The sequence below is a fragment of the Idiotropiscis lumnitzeri genome, chromosome 7 (genome assembly GCF_059441095.1).
Source record: "Idiotropiscis lumnitzeri isolate Australia: NSW breed Sydney's pygmy pipehorse chromosome 7, RoL_Ilum_1.0, whole genome shotgun sequence".
NCBI lineage: Eukaryota > Metazoa > Chordata > Actinopteri > Syngnathiformes > Syngnathidae > Idiotropiscis > Idiotropiscis lumnitzeri.
In genome coordinates, this window is record NC_142397.1 from 11791481 (window position 1) to 11810939 (window position 19459).

The 19459-nt window shown below is 40.0% G+C and overlaps 2 protein-coding genes across 3 annotated transcripts in view; one reads left to right on the forward strand and one right to left on the reverse strand.

Annotated features, from left to right (window-relative positions):
* veph1 (ventricular zone expressed PH domain-containing 1) overlaps positions 1-19459 on the reverse strand; it is a 59091-nt gene that overhangs the window by 27008 nt on the left and 12624 nt on the right. For both annotated transcript variants that reach the window (XM_088301361.1, XM_088301360.1), the window contains exons 5-6: positions 4439-4602; positions 2654-2863 (exon numbers count right to left, since the gene is read on the reverse strand). In XM_088301361.1, the coding sequence (XP_088157487.1) occupies positions 2654-2863; positions 4439-4602 (374 nt within the window). The remainder of the gene's footprint in view (positions 1-2653; positions 2864-4438; positions 4603-19459) is intronic.
* ptx3a (pentraxin 3, long a) lies at positions 11819-17922 on the forward strand. The gene is made up of 4 exons (XM_088299736.1): positions 11819-12124; positions 14494-14653; positions 14862-15286; positions 16256-17922. The coding sequence occupies exons 1-4, from the start codon at positions 11989-11991 to the stop codon at positions 16921-16923; spliced, it is 1389 nt and encodes a 462-aa protein (XP_088155862.1). The 5' UTR covers positions 11819-11988; the 3' UTR covers positions 16924-17922.

Below are 19459 nucleotides of genomic sequence, written 5' to 3' on the forward strand. Positions count from 1 at the left end.
GTTCGGACCATACAAACAACAAAGAAGGCCACTCAATACAAAAGAAGTCCTTCAGGAGCTAAAGGAAATAAAAGTTGTGCAACCAGTAAAGAGGAGCGGTGTGTGTGTGTGTATGCGAGTGTGTGTTTTGGGGGGGATTGCGGGAGGAGGGGGGGGCAACGCTGATTTACAGGAGGCACTGCCATCACCAGGAGGTCTCTGCAGAGTAATTTCCCGGAAAATCTGTCTTTTTTTCCACAAGTAACACCATTATGAAGAAATACAGGATACTAAGGTCCAAATGATCTGCAACTGTTTGTGTTGGTGTGTACAAAAGTTTAACTTTGTTTTTTTTTTTCCTCAATGGAAGACATGCAAAAGGTGGTGTTGCCTTGTCTCTTTACAGTTGTGTTTGATGGAGTGCACGTGTGGGGGTGTGTGTGCGCGTGTCTTCATCATAGTCACACACATGCAGTTAAGCACACACACGCACATCGTCACACTGTCTCACATACAGAAACATTTCATTTGATATCATTTTCTGAATGGCAGCAGAATTGTGTATAAGCCTTTCTGGCTTCATTCCCACTTGCGCTGTTATTAAATGGTACTAAATAAATAAACAAACAAACACACACACACGCACACACTAAACTTACTCAATACGCATATTATTGCACGACAAATATGCCGATCTGTACAAAGGTCTCAACACACAAGTGTACAGTATTATGTGCGATGAGGGCCCTCCAGTGTGGCCTATATGAAACATACAGTTGCATGTCTACAAAGAGATCCTGCAGTTTCATTCAGTTCACAAGTAAAGATCAGAGCTATGGCTACTTCAAAATAACAAAACACAATGCCACGAGCATCAGACATTTCCTGGCCACAAAGAACATTACCATGCTGGCTCATCAAAGCGACCCAATTTTAAGATGTCGTTGGGGATAATTCTGGAAGAATCATTGCAGGAGCGGCACGGTAGACGACTGGTTAGCACGATGGCCTCACAGTGAGAGACAGCATCGGGCGTGGGTTCGATCCCGGCTCCGGCCATCCTGTGTGGAGTTTGCATGTTCTCCCCGTGCTTGCGTGGGTTTCCTCCGGGTGCTCCGGTTTCCTCCCACATTCCAAAAACATGCATGGCAGGCCGATTGAACACTCGAAATTGCCCCTAGGTATGAGTGTGAGTGCGGATGGTTGTTCGTCTCTGTGTGCCCTGCAATTGGCTGGCAACCAGTTCAGGGTGTCCCCCGCCTACTGCCCGAAGATAGCTGGGATAGGCTCCAGCAACCTTCGCGACCCTAGTGAGGAGAAGCGGTACAGATGATGGATGGATGGATCATTGCATGAGTGCCTGAAGGTGAGGCAGCGAAAGCTTGGAATATGTGCCAGACGCCAGTGGGATTACTTCAAAGGGGAAAAGTTGTAGTTTGTTGTCTGGATTTAAAATGTTTGTTTAACTCGTGTAACACCAGGGCTGGAAGTTCAGGAACCTCTTTCTGTCTTGGCCTGGGGAGGACTGATCGAGGTTCAAGCGCAAAACCACGCATATCAGCACAGGGCAAAGGATTTAACACTACACACAGTGCATGAAGTTATTTCCCTGGCCTTTTTTTGAGTGGTTGCTTAAATAGCACCAGCTCACCCTTTCCAGATTTCACAAGAGCAGCATAAATTGTTGCAAAATGTCCCCGCTTGTAAATCTGATCTGGCTGCTTTGTGAACATTATAGATGTTGAGCCATATTTGCAAAAGGCTTCCAGCAATTCAAGCAATAATGTCTCTTGCTGTTGTGCTTCTTTTTTGGAATGCGCGAACAACAATGTATTATAGCACTTGAACTTGGTCAATCCTGGAATGTGGTTGAATCGTGTAATTTGGGAGAATCTTGATCCAAAGCGGATTTAATTTGAAATAGGGATGGGGGAGATTAGCTGATATGATAAAATGAAATATATGTTGCATCTTGCTAGTAAAAGCTTCAAACACCGTATATGGTATAATGATGGACGCATACCTTGCGTATCACCGTTCATTGCTTTCCACAATATTTTTGTAAACTGGCATAGGTGCACCCCAGATGAAAAGTGGCTTCAAAATGAACCAGGTGTTACTTAATCAACCACATTTGAAAAGTCTGTGCATGTGATAATATCATGCTGGTCGAGTCCAAATCTCTTAGGTGTATTCAGAATAGAAGCAAGAATTATTAAAATGGTTTCCCTTATGGGACCTGATATTTGGTCCCGATACCGTGACTGTGGAAACAGATCTACAGTGTGTCCCCAAAACACGGCGAAGAGAACACACGATTGTACACACACATACACATCAGCCAAAATGTTCGGGTGCATTCTGGGTTTGAGTGTGGGTTTGGCACTTGGCAAGTCAACAGAGAACAAGTCGTGTGTGCGTGTGTGTGTCTGCGTGTACATAGCTCATTAAAAAAACAAACAAAAAAAACAAACAAACACCCTTGCTTCGTTTAATCTGTGCGTGTATGTGGAATGTGGCAATGAATTCCAGTTGCTTGAGCGTGATTATAAAATAAAAAGCACAGAAATTGTATGTTTCATATTGAGTCACTAGTTGGTCCTCCCAAACACTTTCCCCATGAATCAGTTGTCCATTGTGTGTGCTGCAAGTGTGCGTGCGTGTTTATGTGTACCTCACTGATGATGCCCACAGCACCATGGATTTTGGCCACGTGACCCAAGAGAGCAGGCCATTGTTGTCCCGTAGTCCTGAGCTTTGGCAGACAACTGACAAGCGAGGAGGGGCTGGCTTGAGACACATCCACCAGGGTTCCTAAAATGGCCTCAATTAGAGACTGGTTGCCTAGGTAACTGACGAGGGCAGGCACCTGAGGGCTCAACATCTGAAAACAGAATTGCATTCGTACTTTTACAATGATTCCAGTAATGTGAGAGGGTTTTGGTGGAGTGCAGAAGGTGCAAGTAGAAGGACACATGTCTCTTTAAGAGCTGAAAAGTCGAGCGAGATGAACAGTGACGATAAACAAAGACATGACTGGAGAACCGTCTGGAAGCACTGTGGCAATGAACTGTTCCACCTCATTATCCACAGCTAGACAGGTTTGGATCAGATGATTTCAGAACACTCCTACTGCTCCAATTTAAGTTACTTCAACTGAATAATCACATTTACATCAAAACAGTGATAACACCTCAGGCCTTTTTAATGTTTTCAGATATACACTGAGCTGAAAAATACAGAGACAACACAACATGAGCTCTGTTTGCCGTTATGTGGTGTCCCCCCGCCCCCACACGCTGATTTCAAAATGTCTTCTCTCGGATTTGGTCTAAATATTTAATGGTTATTACGAATTTGTATTCTATTTCTTTTAATGTTTCTGAAATCCAGAAAGTTGTATTTGAAATGACTTTAGTTTCATGTCATGACTGCAATCTGCTGTTTTTCAACAAAATTAAATGTGAATGAACATCCTGCGAGACTGGCGATTCCACCATTTTTTGCCAGGGGTCGTAGGTCTGCTTTCATGCGGTTGCAGATTTCCCCAAAACGATGACAGATTTCTTTTTTGTCACCATTTTTTCCTCTTCCACTAATACTTCCAGCAATCCACACTTCATTTTATGCTTGTGGTGCTCTCCAAAGCTTTTCATGGTGAAAACCATGAAATCTACCTAAAGTGTAAGTCAGTGAACGTGTAAATTAGGGCCTGTTATTAGGGAGTAATAGATCGCAATCTTGGGAGATCATGCTAAACACGTCCACCAGGAGTTCTAGGCTGGAGACACAAACGATATATTTTGAACCAAAATTACAAACTTTGAGTTTCTCCTTCAATGTGGTCCAGAGGATCGACTAATATTTTTACTTAGCAATCCTACGCCGTTTGATTGATTCAATGGACAAGAAAATGCTCACAGGGGTCTTCAAAGTGACCTCTTTTGAAGAAGTGAATGACATTAAATGTGGTGGTGGCGATGGAGCTGCAGATCACCAGCTCCAAGTATACTTCCAAGAATGTATAAGAGAATGGTAAAGAAGGCTGGAAAAGTCCATTCGATTCCAGGGGAGTCAATTTGAAAGGCAAAATGTGGAATTTGTAGTTTGCATTTGAAATATATCTTTTATGTCCTACCAGAACTATCCTATCCACCTCGTATTGCTGAATTTGTTGCCATTTCTTTTGGTACCCTTTATTCAATCGACCTGCTGGACATGGCTGGCATACTTTTTTTTTACTGGAATAGCTATGATTGAGTGCTGTGAACTCTGTTCGCAACAACAGCCACGTAAAAATGTGACATCGTTCACTCTTTAACATTGCTGTCTGCTGGATAATAAACATTTTAGTTCTGTCATTAAGTGTTGTGGGTTGCTGTTAACTATGCTTTAGAGCACTGTTGATTTTGATTTTACATTCAGTCAAGCAGCAAACACAAAGTAAATAAAATCTCACCAGTGGATGTTCCTCAGCCACCATTTGAAGCAGTCTGATCAGATGTTGTTGTTCTGCGGAATCCAGCTGTGACATTAGAGCAGTGAGCTTCCCAAGGTGACGGTGTATGACATCAGGTTGTCTGGGGTAGACTGAGGGGAGCACACGGAGGAGCATGTGGTTGCCTGCGGACAGACAGGGACCACCACCATTTTTGAAAATTGTGAATATTATTATTATTATTATTTTTATTTATGTTGAACTGTTCAACATTTGTATCAGTATTTGAAAGGAGTAATGATTGGATGAAATATCCTGGGGAATACAATTTTTGTTACGTTAAGTCTGACAGACATTTTTAACACATTTCTGGGTCCGGAATCCAAAACTGACATCCTCACGTCAAATGTTTGAACTACAATTTCCTGTTTTTGTTTTTTTTTTTTAAAAAAGCATCACATAAATGTGTAAAAAAAAACAAAAAAAAAACACTAAGTTACAAGCTTTGAAAACAACAAAAAAAAATTGTATAAAGTGAACTAGAACTTACAATGGTATCCCCAAGGTAACAAGGTTAAGAGAAAAGCCAACACTAATCCTCTTAATTCCAACTATGCTAGCTTTCTGTATGCAGATATTGATAGTACTGACCTATTGGGAGCCGTACACACCTCTCACCACACTCAATTGTGACTCCACAAACAGATTGCCACGTATAAGCATAACAATCTAACGCAACAATTTTTTTTTCTCATTTCTCTCCAGTCTTATTAAAAGTGAACGCAATTGTTAAGGTGCATTGCTCGTGTGGGTACAAATGTGTTCCTTGCCTAAATAAAAGATAGTTACAAAATGGTAATATGTGTAATAAGTGAACCGAAAAGCACTGACTCAAGTTGTAAGTATGGATCCACAATTGTACAGTCAAGTAACGCAACACAACAGCACGTGCTGAACGTAGCAAACATCTTCAAACAATTCAAAATCACTGACTCAACATAAAAACAGTGACTTTTCAAGAGGCAAACATTTTTGGCTTATGTGTCCCGCAGGGAACTAAAAGGAAAGGTAGCAAATGTAGTGCATGTAGTGTTACAGTCAATTTTGGGGATTATACACGTCACAGATGTGCCAGGGTCTGCGACGAATTACAGTGCAGATGTTTAATTTCCTAAATCTGCTGGTGGCCAACTTAAAATGGGACAATACATGGAATAGATAAAATAATCTTGCGAAATATCAACATTTATCGATGTACATCAAATGCAATGCTTAACGCCACATTTTTAAATTTTTTTTAACAGGACAGCTTTGGCAAATTATTTCACCCTATGAATTAACATTCTAGTTATCTACAGTCCATTACGGCATCGCTAAAAGGCGAAAAGGGTGCAAGAGGACATCTTGATGACTGCAAATGAGGAAAGAGGAAAGGAGTGAACTTTCGCCACTTGCTTCAACAATTGTCTTGCAGGTTAACATTCCGAAGCAAAACAAAGAAAGTTTTAGCTATATGAGCGGTAGAGAATTGGTAGGGGAAAACATACAATCCCAAGAGTATCGTAAGATATTGAGAATGTTGAGAACTCGTGCTGCCAAGTCTAAGGAAGCTCACACTTTGTGAAACTATTCATGGCCCAAAATAAATAAATATTGTGTCTATATATGATATACTGGTTGCTTCAGGTTTTACAAGATGATTCATAGTTATAACTCATCTTAGTGAACTGCTGCTTTCGTCGGATTTGAAAAAGCTGTGGGAGGGTGACCCATAAATACCTCAAGGATGCATCAGTCATACTCATTTTGTCCACTTAGCCCTCCAGTACACTCAAGACTCAGGTCTTCATAGAGCTAAACATATACTGTACAGCGCACATAGTGAGACAAAGCTTTTGATAGCCATAAATGCCGAAGCTGAAGCATTTATGGGATTCTTCGGAGGAATTTTTAAGGTTCTGCACAGCAATATGTTATGGTGGGGGGTGGGATTTGAAGAGTTTTACTATTGGACCCTCTGGCACGCACAGGTCTCAACACATGGAGAGCATGTGGGAGAATAATATATACAGTGTAAAAACCTCCAGCATTCCCCTTTTAAGCTCTGCATACACTGTATGATTTCAGATGTATTATTTTTGAATCCCAATTCACACTGCAAGAGTAAATCTTCGGTGATGGTAAAGCGAGATTAGACGTCGTGTGCTGTGGTCGGTGTTGGTCCATTTATTTACTGTAGATGGCGCTTGAGTGCAATGACTCTGTTTAAAAAAAAAAAAAAAAAAAAAAAAAAAAAAGCTGTTGGATGAGAGACTCGTAAGAAACAAGGCAAACCTCAAATTTAAACAAAAAAATATGTCGTACAAGAATACGTAATCTAAGACTAACATAGCAACAAAAAAATAAATAACAGTCAAAAAAACATGATGTATCCATATCTAATATATCTAAAACCTTGGCAAAATACGGTTCGGGGCTACAACTGCCCACCCACACTCCCTGACTGGCCCGCACAGTGACCATGAATCAAACTAAAATGTAAATTATGTGCTTCTATTATTTTGAAAGTTGTGCCTTTATTTGACGCACACGCATGGACACGAGTACAAGGGAGGTAGCGTGCAAGAGCTACAACTTGCATCTGCAGTCTTACCAACTTAGCGACAATTTCAATATATTTACTGGCTTTTTCTAACACCCTAGTAACTATTTTCTACCTCGCAAAAAAAAAAAAGACTTCATGGCAGAGAGAAAGGCTAATATGAGTTGGAGGTAGGCAGAGCTCGGCACTTTACCCTATTCTACCGGTCGGTCCTACATCCTCAATCCGTGACCTGCACACACTTTCGTCATCGTCCGTTCATCCTTCCTTATTCACAAAATAATCATCCTACCATTATTTAAAGCTTATGAGCTGGCTTACGCCCGATTCTCATCCACTAACCAACATTTCCGGACGATAAAATGCAATAGCTAAATTTTGCAATTTGTACATTATCCACTTCGGACGAATAGCCGCGGGAAATTGCATTATTAAAAAAATTATAAACACCGGGAGACGCTTTTTACCTCCCAAACAATGACAATCGCAGCTATAGCTACAGTATACCAGAACCTTTCTCAGACTTTCGTTGTCATACGAGGAAAATTCACAGATGAGCTTGGACCGGGGTCACTCTGTAGAGATGGCTGTATTTATTGCACTTCATCCCTTTGCTCAAATTAAACGCAACTTAAGATGCATATTTTGGCTCTCAATTGCTTCTTCACACAGCCGTGCATATGGCTTCTGTGTTTTTCTCTCAGTTAAAGGGCCAGTACACGTAACAACATTACAAAACATCATCCTGCTCCTAATCATGCTAAAATACTATTGAACATGCTACCAACTAGTATCACACTTCTCTTATCATTTGCGTTCCCTCTGTACACTGAAATGAGTACTGATTCAAAAGTGAGTCATCCCAAAATCAGGCAAGAAATCGTCTTATTGTATTTTGAAATCAGGCATGCCCTTCTTGACTCACATGTGCAATTTGACCTTCCCAGCCCCAACTGACACAACCCAACCTATCATCCCAACACTACTTCCATATGGCTTGTCGTCATTCGGGCTCCTTAAGACCCCAGGTGAGCTGGAGCCTATCCCAGCTGAATTTGGGTGAGAGATGGGATACACCCTGGCCTGGTCGACGGCCAAAGTCAGAGAAAAGTGACATATTTGGATAATTACATAATGGGAAAGAAAACACCGAAAATTACTGTGGTAACGAAACCACTAAATGACAAAATCATTAAGTTGAAGTTGGTCATACAAACCATTACAGCTGTCTTAAAAGTTGGATTTATGATGAAATGTGTTGCACGTGAACAGCATGCGTTCTTCCCTCCGACCACAGCCGCATGTTTGGGTTTCTCTGTTTATTTTTAAAGTATTAAAAAGAAACACTGTTTGGCAGATAATATATGACACCTTCTCCAGTTTGTCTCCACGTCGCTTGACATGGACCATAAATAAGGACTGTTGACTCGTTCTTAGCCAATCTGCAGAAATATCAAAGATGAACTTCACCCATGTGCTCAGAATGTTAAGTATGGTGAACATTTGTAAACATAAAAGACAAGTGCAAACTGCATCATTTAAACACACCAAATTAAAGGATATTCGATAGTCAAATGCCTGCGAGGTTGTACACTAGGGAATTTACACCAAAATTTAAACCTTTGTGCCCCACCTTAGTTCAGTAAGCTTTAAAAGAATGACTGCTTGATGCTGTTTTTCCCCCTTTTTGCATCACTTTTTGCAAATGAAGGACTCATAAATAACGTGAGTAGAGAAGAAAAACATCCAGGAAGTTACGTCTTTTCAGGGCATATCCAAAGTCTTAAGACTCCAGCAGCATCTGTTGTTTAAAAGTTAGGCAGGTCCGATATATGTGTTTGTTGTTTGACACAAAAACGTCAATAAAAATGTCACATTCAGAAAAATAAAACGTTAAAAGTTTCATTGCAACTTTCAAATAAATAAGTCAATGTTTATTTCTGTCCTCCACATATTCAAGAAATTAAAACCAAACTTAAGTTATCCACATGCAGAGAATCAAAAAACGCAAACATAAAATGCTTCTGTGTTCCATCATCATTATCACATGTGGAGCATGCAGTCAGCCGTCAACTTGAATTGAAAATATTTTTTTCACTTAACAAGCTGAAATATGTATTTGAAAATTAATAAAGAAAGAAAATATGTATTTTACCTGGTTAATATGATTTTTGCTACCCGTTTTATTTTGTGATTAACTTTATTTCAGTATATATATTATAGTTTTGGGTTATTTTTTTAGCTCAGATTAAATTAATCAAAGGTCATTTTTTTTATTTTTAAGGTCGATTGCTTTTAGTTTTTAAGGAAGAACCTTTTATGCATGAAGTTATGGAACAAGCAGTGATGCGGCACAATGGCTCAGACAGCGTCAGCATTTCATACTGCTGAGTCAGCTGTGACTGGACACAGTTTTTTCTTTTGTTTTTTGTTTGTTGTTTTTTTTTTAGTGCCACTTTCCATCATTATAGCGTGAGTCAGCATTGTCAGGAAGTAATCGAAACTCCTCAAGCTTTAGATATGTTTTCAACATCTAATTTACACATTCATAGGAAGGGTGACGTGCTGTGACTTGTTTCTTTTGCTGCGCATACAACGGGCAGGCAGACATCTGTTTAATTTGAAATTGGGAATAAAGAGAAGAGTCAAACATATACATTGGAACATATGGGGGAATTGTGGAAATATTTTGTTTAGCACAGTTTAACAAATATTTTTGGTCCCGTGGAAAACAAGAATGGTTTGCAGAATGACGAACGTCACAGTCGTACGTTTCAAAGCTGAGCAAATTGCTTTTCCCATCTGATTGTTAAGTACTGAATTTTAGATCATCCTCATTGGCAAAGCACAGTATATGGTCACTAGTGAGTATATATTTACAATACTTTAAACATACCCAATCTTGTCAATCGTTGTTGAAAAGTTTTTTGAATTGGTTTTGGATTAAATTACATTACATTATATCAGAAACACTTTCTTAATGGGAATAGTAAGTCAACGCAAACTACAATTGAACAGTAACAACAAAACTTGTGACACCTCTTGAAACCACTCTTTCACCAGGCCAGCAAGCAAGTACAATACAAAAGTATAGAACAAGAGACGCTATGAAAAAGACAGCAGCCAAATTCTCATTTCCCATGAGGAAGTCATTAGGTCCATCCGCTGCACCAAAAATCACACATACTCCCACAAAAGTAAACATATGTGTGATCTACATACGTAACCAACAGCACAAGAACTTTTGTTGAGGCACTCAAAGAAGGGTGCAGAAAACAGTGAAGCTATTTAAAAATCCATTTAGAAAACGGTCTCTCATTCACAGGCACATACAAACTCTGCATGGGGCAAAAATCAATCTCTCTCTCTCTCCTCTTCCATTACCTGTTTCCCCCACTCTCTGTGTGAGTCGCTGCAGCGGCAGTAATATCTGATTACGACATACAGGCTGCCTCCAACGACGCATTACTCACTGCATGCCTTGCCGTATTCGCTCTCAGGCTGGGGCACTACTCACATTTCAACAGCACAAAGAGCGTTTTTATGAAATTTTGGGAGTTAGGATTATGCTCTGGTTTTAGTTTAATGTGACCTTTTTAAAATGCAGCATCACAAATGGAAAAAAAAAGCTGTACTACAAGGTTACAGTCACAGATGACTTGTTCCAAAATGGCAAAACAAAGAGGGGGGAAAGTAAAGGTTCATGGAATAATTCAAGAATGATTTCTCCAAAGATTGAAGCTACAAATTCCAAAAATTAATAATACAAATTTGTTAAATGGTTGCATCATATTTAATTTTTGTTTGTTTGTTTTTGATGAATTTACCATGGCCACTGAATGACTTTATAAAAATTGAAAAGGACTAAAGGTTCCCAACTGCCTTGTTACAACTACTACACAAGGGAGAGAAAATGACTTGCTTTTGAACACAATGCGTTGTGGGATGCTGGTCGACTTCCAATTAGTTGGTATTATGGCACAATTTTTCCCAAGAAATAAAAATAAACCTGTTTCTCGTCTTTTTTTTTTGTAAAAGCCTCATGTGATTGGTCAAGCAGCATCTGCGTGTCCACACTTACACTAAGCCAGTGCTTCTCAATTCTTTTATTTTACGCCCATCCAGGAAGAAGAAAATATTTTGCACCTGCCACAACTCTCCTGAATTCATAAATATTTACCATAATACATATTCAGACGGATCTTGTTAGGGAGCCAAGCCTTGAGAGCTCATCATTACTAGTGCTGATGAGCGCTGTAGAAAATAGATGGATGAATCAGTCTATTGCCAGGTTAACTTCACCATGACAATGTATTCTTATTGGTCAAATATGAGTTAAAAAAAAATGCAAACCACTGTTAGTCTGTCAAAGGCCCCTCAAGTCTTCCGTGACCTGTTTTTACCCCAAAATAATCTTGTTGAAATTGTAAATTGACAATCCCTGTGGAATTTATAATGACATATGAGTTTTTACTTTACACTTTTGTCCCAATTTCACGTTGCATTTACAACCTGTCTTATCTTCTGACAATACTATTTCATAATCATAGTCATTATCAGTAGTAATTAAGATGGGGGGAAAAAAAGTGAGGTGTGCGTGAGTTGAATGCAACAAGCCCACTTAAACTCTGTATCTGGCAGGGCAGACAACACTGCCCGGCTTCCTGCCAAGGATTGCTCAGCATTTAACAAGAAAGAATGGGAGCGGTAGAGCTGGAAGAAGGAGGCTGTGGAGGGGGGGGGAGGGACAAATGTTGCATGAGGTATCAGGGAGGGAGCGCTTGAAAAAGAGAGTGGTGGACCGGAGAATGTGAGAGACCACGGTGACTGACTGCGCAGTTCCTCACATGCACACAAACACAGAGAGAAAGAAAAGGAGAAAAGCTACTTTCCTCACACATCTGATTTATTCTCCCACCTGTGCACACTCACTTACACACACATTCACGTCCACATCCAGCAGAGCAACATGTACTGGAAGCTCCCCCTGGCATTGGGTGCGTGGTCGATTTGTGTGTGTCTGACTTTGAACTATGAGGACGATATCGAAGTCAACTATGCAGACACCTACTACAATGAAATCACAGAGGAGGAGACACCAGAACGTAAGTGTTACACTTTGACCAATGAAATCCAGATTTTTATGCTTCCCAGTTGGGGTTTAATTTGATTTTGGTTCTACCTTATCAGATTTAATCAGTAATGTTACAACCATGACTGTTATATCTAGCAGAACTGAGCATGAGATGGTTGTGTAATTTGTATGATGAAAGATTAGCATGTTGTTGATAGTTGGATTGTGGATTGTAATTTAGTGAAATTGAAAGGCACAAGAATGATGCACCCCGGAGTTCCACCAAAAAGGTTTGGAAGAAATAAGCCTCAAAAGTCAAACAAAACTTAGGGTTCAAATCATATTAAGCATTAATTCAAAGACTTCTGCTCAGTGAGCATCTTAATGTTAGTATCTTTTTCTATGGCTTTTTTGTGTTTTGTGATTCCAACACAGAATGGTACAAGTGGTGGTAAAAAGGAAAAATGGGAATTGTATTTACACTTCATACCTAGCAACATCAGTCTATTCTTATGATGCATTTCAACTGCTAAGACAAACGTGCTACACTTTATCAATTCAAGCAATACCCATAAACTGCCACTATGGGGCAGTGTTGCTTGTCAAACTCTTCCCTGTGGCTTCTTAATTTCCTTTAGTACAGGTGTCTTCACAAGGTGAGTAGTTTTAAATTGTTTTATACAGACATTTCACTGAATAGTTATCATATACTTGACAGTTAGTAGTGTTAAAATTTCACTTGAAAAAAAAATCCTTTACATTTATTGACCCGAAAACAAACTAACAATCAAGGGAGTCAAAGTCAAAGAGAGTGTGCTCAACTTTGTGAGTTACAATATATTCTGCCAGATGTGACCACTAAATTCTTCATTGTATGCATAGTAGATGACTTGGAAAACTTAAAAGGTATCTCAACATCATGGACCAAAATTAATTAAATGGAAGCCGCAAAAAAAAAAAAAAAAAATCAGAAAACTCAAGTCTCGGATGTTAGAACCAAATGCTAGCGGGTGTGTGCGCAGCTTGCATTTTGCATGTTTGTTGATTTAAACCAAGCGGGAGGTCTTGGTGCACCGCCAACAGTTAAACAGCAGCAAACGTCGCTCCAGCAACAACCAACTTTTTTTTTTTTTCTAAAGCTGACTGAAGATCCTTTCTTGTAATATGAGACGACTTGTGTAATGATATAAAAAAATGGTCAATAAAATTAAATAGTGATATTACGGAAAACAGGAAGACACTTTCCCCTTAATAAATAAATAAATAAATAAATAGCAATAATTCTTTGGTCTATACATTTTATAACCTAATGTCCAATGTTAAAGTTGCATTTTAAAGTGGTTGTTTCTCCTGAGTTGGAATTCAAACTGGCCTCTGGGGGAACCATTTAGAGTTTAAAGCATACCCAGCAAGCTTAACGGCAATTCTCAAGTCATGTAATGAGGGTTAAACATCAAAATTATGTCATCTCATTCACAGACACACTGAAATCTGACCTACTTTTCTAAGTCACTGTAAGCAGCCGCAGCAGAATGCCATAAGGGTTTTATTTCCCTCTGAAGGAATTCACTACCCTGAAATGTACCTTTGTCTTCTAACTACAGGAACCACATTCTTTCAAGGTTGATCTGGACGTAGTCATGAATGGTGACTCTAGAATGGGCACTGCTAAGAAGGCATGGGCGAATTGCTGAGTGTAGTTACACTGTAATTGCTGTTCAAAACAGTTTCCAGGTGTCTTAATATGTCTCTAACGTGCTTTCTTCAAAATGCCCCAAAAAGATCAAGAGTTACAGTTTGATAACTAATCTGTCTACATTTCTGCTTATCTTTTGGCTTTGACATGATGCTGTTTCTATGTAGTCTGTTCATCACATGAAAATGGAATAATCCTCGCCCAACCAAACAGCAGTAAGTTAATTAGTTGCAGCTCCCATAAGATTACTGTGGGTGTGTAGTTTTACAGTGACTCGAAGGGTGGGCAGGCACCTCTGTAAATATTGTGTGGCTTCCAAGTGCTTTTGGTAGTCACGTTGATACTGGTCCATGTAGCTCTCATAGTTCTGCTCAACGGACGGGAACCACACAGTTTGCTTTCAAGACCACGTCTTAAAGTTACCCAGGTTCATTTGTTTGGTGTGCCCCAGGGTTTGGATGATCATCAGAATTCCTTTGAACCAAACAAAACGGTTAACAGGCCCTCAATGTCAGACAATGCACTTAAGGCATCCCCAACGTCACGCAACGTCTCATTTTATTTTATTCTACAAGCCGTATTTGTCCTTCATTATTTTGTTTTTGCAAAAAGACAAAAGACATTTCGCCGGGAAATTAACAGGAAGAATTTCTCACGTAAACTCACGTAAAGTTGTCCTTTCACTTTTCATTATCTGTCTCTAGCCACACAAAGTGCTACCCCCTGTAGTTCTCCTGACCTCACTAAGTGGGACAAAATCTTCTCAATGCTGGAGAATAGCCAGATGCGGGAGAACATGCTTCTCCAGTACGCAGATGACATCGTCAAAGTGGAGATGGGGTCTCTGCGTGGGGAAATACTCAGGTCAGTTGGATGACTGAATGAGATGCGTGTGCAATATTGATAAAAAAAACAAAAACAAAAAAAAAACACCCAGGTCCCATTAAGTAACATCCGATATTTTACACTTTCCAAAGACTGAGTCATCCAGAAGTTATGACATCATTATATTGAGTCAGAATGGATTGAGGTTACTCCATTGTTGATCTTTGATGTTGATTGCGTTGATTAGGTTTGTGGCCCAATATGGTGGTTCATGTGGGGTAGCAGTGGAGACAGCAGGAAGGAGGATGGCCTTGCAGCTGGAAGGACGACTGAGGGAATCCCTTGAAAGATTAAAACTTGGAGATTACATTACCACTGCCGGTGGTAATTCTGTTGGGAATTCAAACAACCTGGAGGCAATGCTACAACAGCTTCTCTCTGCCACACGAAGCCAAGCGACCCGACTTGGCAAGCTAGAAACCAGTTGCTTTAGCAACCCAGGAGAGGCAAAAGCGACATCGCAATTTCCACAGGGTGGAAGAGTTGGCCACAGAGAGCAGGAGGTCACAACACATGATGCAGCTTTGGAGGCAGCCTTGGCTGTACTGCAGCAGACAAAAACCGAGATCCAGGAAGTGCTAAGTTCATCACGGAGCAGACACTTGCCTGCAGGTAAGCTGTCAGTTGTATCATCTTTCTCACTTAGAACCATGGAAACTATCTTCTTTTCGCAGTCTTCATTTTTTTTTAACTTACCATCCTAATTTAAATTTTAACTTTGATGACACATTCAGGTCATTCTTCAAATCTAGGAATGAGACCCCCATCGTTTCTCATCAGTTATTGACTAATCTCATGACCTCCTGAATACATTGTTGTTTCACTCTAGGCAACATAAGCCGCTTCTTTTCTATTTGATGACAGTATTGACAGTTGATATAGTATAGTCAACCTTTCGAAAGTTCAACTTTACATCACACTCAAAAATTACAATATCCAAACTAGAAACATTCACTCATCAATTGGAAATTTCCCAACAACCATCTCAAATGCTCAAAACCACCAATTGCAAATTACAAAACATATTCTATTAACATTGAACTGGCAAAGAACACAAATCCCGGAACCATCCGAATGGTGTCAGTACAAATTTTCGTTCACAGGTCACTGCGGAGATAAACACTGAAAAACGTATCTTCTCGACATGATTCCAGTTATTTATTTAATGAAAGGATGGAGAGAACCAGCATACACCCACTTAAATATAGTCAGAGGGAGATTCAAAGGCAGGACAATCATCATAAGCCCACACCACAAACCCGGGGGATAAACAGACACAGATGGGAACCATCCTGAGAACACCCAGTGTGTCAAAAATGTCTCCTTTTACCAATTTGAAATGAGTGGCCGAAAAGTGCAAGAGAAGGTCGGAAGGATAAGAGGAGATCACATAAACTTAACTTCAACTTGATTTACATTGTGTTCTGCAAGGTTCTATCTAAGATCCACTTTCTTTTCAGTGAAATTCAAAGCAGATATAATAAAATGTGTGTGTGTCATATGTTTCAGCATATGTGCTTCTTTTTCATCCATTTGCTAAGTTAATGAACATTATCTTCATCACACCCTCTCGTCACACAGGTAATGAGATGGCAATCCTCTTCCCCATGCGTTCCCGTCGCATCTACACGTCAGTGATACCAGATGTCCCGCTTTCACTTTCCTCCTTCACTGTCTGCCTGTGGGTGAAGCCGGTCACCGTCTCCAACAAAACAGTTCTGTTCTCTTACGGCAACCGTCGCAACCCCTATGAGATTCAACTCTTGCTCAGCCACACATCAGCCCTGTTCACCATAGGAGGAGAGACTCACCTGGTGGAGGCACGGGGTGTTCTCAAGACGAAAGGTCCGACAGAATGGCTCCACCTATGTGGGTCTTGGTCCTCTGAGCAGGGCTTGGCAACCTTGTGGGCAGGTGGGAAAAAGGTTGCTTCCACACCAGGAGTGGCAGAAGGGCACATCCTGCCAGACGGAGGCTCACTCCAGCTGGGACAGGAAAGGAATGGATGCTGCCCTCTGACCCCAAGCAGCAGTGGGAATGGGGTGCCAGGGTTTGAGGCTGGGTTTGATCCCAAGCTGGCATTTGCAGGAACAATGACCGGAGTGAACATGTGGGACAAAGTGCTGTCGGAGGAGGAAATTTCCCAGCTGGCTTTGAAAGAGGGCCAAGGCTGTGAGCAGAAGGGGAACATAGTCGCGTGGGGTGTGACAGAGATGGTGCCACATGGAGGCGCTCTATTCGTCAACTAAAATAGACTCCCATATCTGCTCACCATTACCCTTGCTTTTCACAAACGTTTTAATTATGGTAAAACTGAGGAAACGTCATCTTTGTGCAGATAATCCAGCGTTTATTTTTGTACCACAGTCACTTCAGTTGAGGCCATATCTCACACTTGCTGCAACATGCAAACACTGTCAAGCATTCATCTTGGAAAACGTGTGTTGTGGCAAGAAACGTGCTGCGAGCGATGTTTACCAAAGACCTAATTAGGGTGTAAGAAAGAGTCCATTGTGAAAGCGAGCAAGTTCTGAGCCAATAAATAAATGAACTCAGCAGACACAAGAGAGGGTAACCAGAGGTCAAAAACAATTCAAATGTTTTAAATGTAGCGCCATTTATTTACTTTTATTGATACTTTTGAGTTATTTCCGTCTGTCTAGTTTTGCCATACACAGCAAAATGCATCTTTTGGCAACTTCAAACTTGCTTTCTCAAGGCTAAAAGTCCAATAGAGCCATTTTTAGATAAGTCCCCAGTTGGACTAAAAGAGGTACCATGTAAAGAGCTTTGCAATGTATTGAGGCATGCAATGTGCTCTAGCCAATTCTTCTGACTGAAAACTTCCGTGCAAGCTTCCCGCCAAGTAAAGCCAACTCTCGAAATAACTTTACATTGCAGAATCTGTAAGCAATGTTGCATTCTCTTTCATTCCCATCACCAAGCTGATTCGGTCCCCCCGCATCGCTTTGTACTCATCAACATTCTTACATTCATATTAGTCATTCTAAGTCATTTTTACACATAATGTAATATATATATACGGATCTATTTTTTGTAATGCAGTGACATTGTTATATTTGTCATGTGAGAGAAATGTTTACAAGGTCTGGTCTTTTGTGAGTTACATTTTCTTGTAGAGTACTGTACAGGTGTATCAACTGAATTTGGCTTCTTTGGTAATGCCAACGGGTGAAAATGAATGTATTTTGTACATAAATGTATTTTAAATGCAGAATGTGCGATGAATAAACCTATGCTAGTGTATTTGTCTGCCAAAGTGTTTGATTATTGAGAGAAATAGTTCATTATCGTGTACTGCATACACAAACACAATTACAGTATAGGACTATAATTCATGAAAGAAAATTCAAGCACTGCATACAGATTTGTGAAGAATAACAAGTTTGTGTGCTGCTGTCATGGAATAAAACACTTTTAAATCTAAGGCCCTCCTCTATGGAAAAGCGTTACTGTCCTTGATATCCAACTTAAGGATGCTCTTTGCCCTCACTAGTAAGACCATGATAGCGCACTATTCGAACAACTAGTGTGCAGCAGTTGACCAACTGTGTCTTACTAGCGTTTTTCTACGACGACAACTTCATGTTACGTGTGAGGCAAGGCAGTGCACAAGTTGACATCTGCTCACTAATGGTATTACTAGTGAAGCACCAAATGTTAATGAACAGAATTGTATAATGTCACCAGTACTACTAGTAGCCCACAATGGCCAACTAGTGCAGTTTTGCCTCACTATAACATGTACCGTAGGTGTCGTGAACTCTAAGATGGATACCAAATGTATCGTTTCAGCATTTATTCAATATCAAGGATATCAAATCTGTTTGAGCATGTATTCAGTATCTTTGATAGCCAGGTTCAATATTGCGAGTTTCATTCAAATATTTTCAGAGTATGATTATCACATACATTTTGGTGGTAACCGGTTATGTTTTACGGATATAGAGTTGTGATAGAAGTCACATTATTCGTTCCTCGCAGGCTGACTGCATTGAAAAACATAAAAGTTGACGTAGGAGTGATTTCATATTTTAATGATTTGATTTGATATTTTTTTATAGAACAACAGAACGGTAAACAAGTCTAAAATTAGTGTACAGCACACATGACGTGGGGATTACGTGAAGCGGTCCAAAATGTCCAATATGGCTGCATACAAGGTATGTCATTGTTTTGATACTTAATCATCTTAAACTTTTTTTTTTGTAGTTGTACTTTTATTCCTTATACACGCTGACTAATCGAATGCTGGAAAATACATTTTGACCGTCTTGTTTCTTTAAAAATGTCCACATTATCAGCTTCTCAGATCCTAAGGAAGAGTAATCATAAACGGCTGCTTTGCAGTGAATTTTTGTTTCAATTTTATAAAGGAATAAAGAACTGAAAATACGCGATGGCTCGTAATTTAAAAGCAAATATGATGGATGGAGACCATAAAGAATTTTAAGAAACAATAAAACGCTCAACGGGCTTTCAAACCCCCTTGTTCTCGGACTCTCAAGACAAAGTAGGATCGATACATTTTCCTCAGCTGAGCAGCCAAGAAGACCTACTGCTTGATAGTAGACATTTTGAAAACTTAACTGTGTTCATGTAACCAAGATATGACAAACTCCATCATTCACCTCATCCATTACATCAGCATACTTTCTTCACAAATTGCTGCTGGGGACACGTGCATGTGAAGAGGTCATCTGTTTTTGCTTCCATGAGCTGTATGTGTAAGCGTGTCTTTTGCATGTTTCAATTCCCGTGTTT